At 42.8% G+C, this 6,837-nt stretch overlaps 1 protein-coding gene across 1 annotated transcript; it reads left to right on the top strand.

The window, feature by feature from the left end:
• Window positions 1–4,869: 4,869 nt before the first annotated feature.
• Window positions 4,870–6,595, top strand: C922_04955 (hypothetical protein; the record flags this gene model as incomplete). Its single annotated transcript, XM_008820529.1, has 3 exons — window positions 4,870–5,076; window positions 5,282–5,905; window positions 5,978–6,595. The coding sequence occupies 3 exons, from the start codon at window positions 4,870–4,872 to the stop codon at window positions 6,593–6,595; spliced, it is 1,449 nt and encodes a 482-aa protein (XP_008818751.1).
• Window positions 6,596–6,837: the final 242 nt, after the last annotated feature.

The raw sequence follows: 6,837 nt of genomic DNA on the forward strand, positions 1-6,837 counted from the left end.
CTAATGATGATTAAACAGCAGGCACGATTAAGTACCGTGGAATCATATAGTCGGGTTGGCGCAGGCACCAAAATGGAATGCCCATATTCTATAAAGCAACACTTCTAGGCACACTCGAGTGCACTTTTAGATTCTTATCTTTTTTATTATATGCACCGAAGAAAGAAATGAAAAAAAAACAGAATTATCATTTGAACTATGGTATGTTCCCCTTAAGGGTACACTGCACGCAGAATCGGAAAAATAAACTAAACAAGGAATGCTCACTATTTTCTAAAAGGGGCTTCCATGTCTTGGAATAAATCTAGAAAAACGGGGAATGTCTTAAGCATTCGATGTATTAATATAAGATGAAATGTGTTACCTAAATTATTTGTAAAAAGAATAAAAAAAAAATAATTCTGATAAAGAGCACCTGGGATCGCCATGCTAAGGAACGCCTTTGTGCGTTCCGTTGAACGGTGCAGTGTATCCTTTTTTACACACCATGAGGGCTAGTCACCTTGTGAGTGTTCTTTTTTTTGTTGTTTTTTTTCGTTTCCGCCTTATTCGTACAGGAGCTAGTTTGATTGAGCTATTTTTTTTTTCCCTATAGGGAAATTATGCCCCCCCATCTCCTATACACATAAATACCTCGGTGCACAAAGTGGAAAGAGGTGCCTTCTTGTCGACAATTAGTAAAGCGTTCACCGAAGGGGTACATTTCTTTAGAGTCATTAAATGAGTGTATTAACTTATTTCGTATTTCTTAAAATACATTTTCTGAATAAGATACCGAATGCACAGTATTATACCGATTTTGCTATTTTTTCCTAATGGGGTCGTGATAATTTCTTTTTTTTTTTATTTGGTCCATTAACTTTGGTATTGCCATAGGGGTAAACGAGTGCTTTACGTGAGGTCATGAGTTAGGGCGAGGGAAGGGGTGCAATATGGCATGAAGTGTGGCTTAATGGGGCAGCCTGCACTTGGAAAATTTGAACTGGGTCAAGTTTTCCCGTTTGTACTCGTGTTAGCATTGCTACAATACATACGATTGCTACTTTTGTTAGTATCGTTAGTATAGTTAGTGTCGTTACTGTTGTTATTGTTTTATCGCTATCACTTCTCGGGGCGCCTTTATTTGTAAGACAGGTCGTTCCCCATTTCGGTAGTTGCTCAATTTGGTGATTCCTCAATTGTTCACTTTGCTTGACTTCCTCAGCTTATGGGATTCTTTTCTTAAAATGCCGAAGGAACCGAGCATGCTAAAGGAGTCCTCCTAGAACGGAAAAGCTGCGCAATGTGCATAAAGGAATGCAAATGGTATGGCAGAAGGGAAAATCGAATGAGATTATGAAGTGCATAGATATTTCTTCTGAAACCATTATTTGATGAAACTTTATCTGATCATATGGTTATTCTAATATGTAAATTCCCATTTAGGACGGTCCCTTCCCAGTATGCATAAAAAGCTCCTTTTGTATCTTCTGATACTCTTCCGAACAGTTGGTTCTATTTTTTTTACTATAATCATCGTGATGGAGAAGGAAACTCTAAAGAAATGAAAGAAAGTTACTCTGGCAGATGGTATTATTAACAGTTTGTGCTTTCCATTTGATTACGAATTGTTGCTTCACTGAAATGGCAAATTATTTCTTTTTTATAAAGAGGGGATTAACATGATCATTTCGATTTATCCATGTCGTGTTTGTTTTCTTTCTTCTCGGTAGGGAAAAATGTTAAGAGTAAGGTTTTCCTCTTCCTTTCCTCAGGATGGTGTATTCAGACGGTGTGCCCATCTTTTCAGGGGGTGAACATAGATTTGTGTCTACTGCACCTTATGAAGCAAAACGGGGCAAAGGAGGTGCAATACTTATTTTTACTTACCCACGTGAGTATCTTGAGTCATTACGGGAGGCTTCCCATATTTTGGTAGGTCTGAATCGGCTGCCTCAACGTTTTGCAGAACCGTGCAGAGGTGTTTATTCCCACCTACCCAAGTTCTCCTTCCTGTGTGGCGCTTTCAATCGATGCGATGTAAATGCCCCCAAGGTATTCACCACTGTTGTCACACTCTCATGATGACAACAATCAACAATGGATCGTATTTTTCTACATCCATTTTGTTATCTGCTCATTGGGGCCATTCCAGAGATTGCCAGAATAGGCGCCTTTGGCGAGAAGCATGAGCGCGTGTGAGAAGTGCTCCGGTTGATAGTGGCTTAGCTCACCGTACGCATGGAACTATGCAGGTGTTGAGAAGGACGCAGAGAGGAAGCCGTCCCTCTGGAAGGGTGCACATGCAGATTTGATATGTTATGCGAGGTGTCCATTCTGTGTATGCCTCACGACGCACTAGTGCGAGGCGCTCTTTTGGATGCATGAGCAGGGGGTGCATGCGTAGGGGAACCTAGACCAAGGTGCATGGGCACATACGCACCTTGAAAAAAAGATTCGCAGCAACTTCGTAACGAATGCCCATTGGAGAAGATGCCAAGATGTGTATCATACATTTCGGCGGAATGGAGCGTTTCTTCTTATGAATAAAAATACACAGTTGTTTGTGCTCCGCTTAGTAGATTTATGCTCACGTGAGAATCATGCTGATGGTGTGCTTCTGCGTTGCTATCTTTATAAACTATATCCGCAGAGAAATCTTCGTTATGGACAAATGGGTCATCCACGCACCCCCAAGGCAGCCGAATTTGCACGCACAAGTGTACACGCATGTGCGTATTAATTTACGCATATATACACATGCGTGCTCTCCCTGTTACTTCTTTGGTAAACACCTAGCTGAAAGGCACTCACACATGGGCCTCACGTGTCACATACGTTCTGCACTTTTCATTCGTGGCATTCCTGCACCATTGTCAAATTATACCCCCAGATGGATGTACAAAAAAAAAAAAAATAAAATAAATAAGGTTCATATGTGAGATAGAACGAACGAATTGTGCCGAAAAAAGAGGAATACATCCGAAGAATGCCAAAATAGCCAATGGATCCATTTGCACGAGGAGGAAAGTCAAAATTGATAGCCTTATTCAAATAGGAGAAAAAAAAAAAAATCCATCAAAATTGGGCGAAATGGTAATGGATGGATTAATAACTACAGTTGAATTTATGCATGCCTCAAAAGGCTGGTGTGTAATCTGTGCACATATTTATTTTTCTGGGAACATGTGGGGTCTGGCAACGAGGTGTTGTAACCATGGTATAGAGCAAGGGGCCTTTTAGTTGGTGGCACGCCCTAGGTACACACATGAGAGAATACACGCCTGCCTACGTTTGATATGCGACTGGGTTAACACCTACATTGACTGGTCTAGTTTGGCGGGCAGGTGGACGTGGAAGAACGAGAGGAGTTGATAGCTACGGGCTTTATTTTTTCCTGTAAAGACGAGTAATTGGGTGTGTTTAAGCGCTTTGGGCAACTCTATCCACTTAGCACGTGCGATATGCTTTTCTATATATAGAAGAACGAATCACTTCTTTATCCGCGCCGTGGCAATAGGAGCAGTCTGCTTAGCGTCCCGGCTGCCCCATAGAACAGCCACTTTGGCGTGAGTTCCTCATTTTCACGTCCGCAGCTTACTCCCACCTCCTTTTTTAACAGCATCCATTTTAAGTTCCTCTTTTAAGATTTACTCTAATTAGCACCTCCCCGGTGGCATACCGCTTTGGCGCTTACTCTGCAGTTGGAGTGTTGCCCACCCTGCGTGGGCACGTTCACATAAGCTGTCCGTCCGAGGGGTCATCAAAATCGTGCATTCCGTCGTTTTCTTTAACTTGCGAATTTGTAGAGGGCTGAAGATGGCTGCACACAGAGGGCAAGGTTAGCAACCAGAAGTGACACGATTGAACGAATAACTGCGTATGTACGTACGTGTCTCTGTGTGTACATTTCGCGGTGAAGGCGTGTTGTTCCTCAATTGATCCGCCCCTGCGGCTCATTTGGATCACTCCCATCCAACGTAGAGTTTTCTCTTTCACTGTTAAAAGGAAAATGATGAACAGAGGGAACCTGGTGAATCAGCTAACTTTTCACGTGCAAGGGCCCCCGTTGCAAATGAAAAAGATCGTATCCCGCGGACGGCTGTTCGGAAAAATATAATTTGACTTTAACGCAAGAGTGGTACAAATTTAAGCTAATTTTTACCAAGTGGAAAGGAGAAAGAGTGAGAAAAAAAAAAAGAAAAAAAAAACACTTTCAGCGGTGTGTGCCTTTTTGCCCACTTTTGTTAATCCTTAAATCTGATTAGAGCAGAAAATAAATTCCTTTGACCATGAGTATGTATATTTATAAAATGCGGTACCCAAAACTGAATGCCCCGATCAATCATTTTGCAACTGAACATGTGTGTCGCGAAAGGATTAATGAATTTGAAGTCGTTGAAGTTGTGATGAATAGGGTGTACTATATACCTATATTTTATAAATGCACTTGTGCGTGTGTGCGGGAGAGCGTTCAGTGGGCTTTTCCATAGTGGCTCAGTGCGGCGCTCTAAATCTGTGATAATTTGTATTGCACACCAGGGCATATTTTTCCGACTTTGTTTTTCGCACTGTTGTGTGGTGCCGATTTTCTCTTCCTCATACAATCCCCCTCGGTGATCTTTAGCCATGTTGGTATTTCTGGTAAACTCGCACACTTTTTGGCAAATTGTGGAATGAAAAGGAAGAAATTAAAAAAAAAAGAAAGAAATATATATTTACTTTTCATTAGCGAAGGGAGGGGCACAAGTATGTACCCGCATGTAAGGGAGGATGGAAGAACGGGTTGAGAACAAACCACACCGGTGAAGTGTTCGTTCAGGTGCATCGCATTTTTTTTTTTTGGCTTATACTTTTTGGAAGAATTTGCTTTTCACTCGCCAGCCGCCGATGCGAGAAGACGTGCTTTGGGTGAGTATAAGGGCCCCCCAAGTGAAGGTCACACGTGTGTCTATCCACACAGAGGGCAAAAAAGCCACAGGTAAACATCTTAGTGGGGAGGATAATCCAAAATGGGTAAAGACAAACGCGATAAGTTTCAAGGGGTGTGGAAATGTCTGTGTAAGGTTTTTCCTTCTATTGTGTTTTTTCGTCAAGGTGAGTGCTGTGTGTGTGTAACATTGGGGGGAGGATTAGAACCATGTCTAAGCGGCGCTTGGGTGGGCCCCTGATGTTTAAGATGAGCATGTCGGAGGGCTGCTTGGGGTGATCCCTAAGATTTATGCTGAGCATGGAGGGGTTCGCTTCTCAGTGTGGCTTCTTCCCCTAACACCACTCTTTTATTTGTTGCCCCCTTTCTTAGGTACCCCCGCATGCTGTGAAACAGCGCAGAGTGCTAACAACGCTTAACGAACCAAAGTGGAAGAACTGGAACATAAGCACAGAGGATTTAGAAGAAAACGTCCAAAAATTAACGGAGCAGGTAGGATATAACGACACCTTAGAAGACGATGAAGAAGCTATTGTTTCCAGGGAGCTAATCAACAGGAACATTGGAGCCTTTCTAGGGATCAACAAAAAAGGCATCCGAAAATGGTACAAACAATGCCTCAGTGAGAAGACTAGATATTGGGAAATGAAAATCAACTTCTGGAGACGGTTCAAAACTTATACATTGTTCGAATTGTTTTATGGAGAAAAAACCAGAGGAGTAAATGAGCTCTGGAAAAATAAAATGTGGGTCATTTGGCTCAGGTCCATTCATAGAATGATGTGGATAGAGGACGTTGAAGATACAATTGAATTTAAAAAAAGAATAAAAAAGTGTTACTCCCACATTTATATCCGTGATGGGTACGCCAAGAAGAGGAGGCACTTTAAGAAAGTGAAGCAGAAGAAGATTGTGAATGCGTGGAACCACTTTCTAGATTCTTATATGGACAAGTGGGAGAAGGAAAGGAAGTCCATGGCGATGGCCATGTGCACGGTGGAGAAGAAACTGCCCTTGAAGAAGGGGGCTTAGATCGATCCCGCCTCGTCGCTCATCACGCCGAGGTAGCAGAACTTGCAGTGCAATGACGACAGCGGTATCGACAATGGAAGTAGCATTAGCGGCAGCATTGATAGCAACATTGAAAGCAGCATTGAAAGCAGCATTGAAAGCAGCATTGAAAGCAGCTTTGGTAGCCCATTTTTGAATATCCTGAGCGCCAACACCAACACTGGGCGGAAGGGAAGCCCGCCAACCAAGACAAGGACAGCAACAACGGAGCCAACAGAATCTGTGCCCACGAAAGCGAGGGTAGCTAAAAAAGGGGTGGTTAGAAGAGGGGTAGCCAAAGGAGGGGTAGCTAAAACGGGGGTGGATAAAAATGGGACTGCCAAAACGAGGACTGTCAAAACGAGGACTGTCAAAACGGGAACGGCCAAAACGAGGACTGTCAAAACGAGAAGGGCCAAAACGGGGACAGCCAGAACGGGGACAGCCAAAACGTGGGTACCGAAAACAGGCGCCGTCAAAACTGTCGCCACCAAAACAGCTCAAAGTAAAAGAACGAAGATTCCCCCCCACACTACCACCATCTGCTATGGTCCGCGGCGAATGGATAAAGTGGTCGTCCCTACAACTCACGCTAAGCAGAACCGACGTAAGACAGCTCCACAAGCGAGCGTGTAATCTCCATCCAATTATGAATGTTCTCTATTTTTTTGTTCACTCCTATACTCCATAGTCGCTTCGGACTAGGTGTTGCTTCTCCTAGCGTGAGGAGACATTCCTTTGATAAAACATATGAACTATGTGCCTGTGTTTCCGTGATGTGTACATAACTGATTTTTTTTTTATTTTTTTACCATATATGGAGACTGTCACTTAGGTAGTTTTTTCAATTTATTTTTAATCTTTTTTTTTTCAATCTA

Source organism: Plasmodium inui, assembly GCF_000524495.1.
Source record: "Plasmodium inui San Antonio 1 unplaced genomic scaffold supercont1.32, whole genome shotgun sequence".
In the NCBI taxonomy this organism is placed as follows: Eukaryota; Apicomplexa; class Aconoidasida; order Haemosporida; family Plasmodiidae; genus Plasmodium; species Plasmodium inui.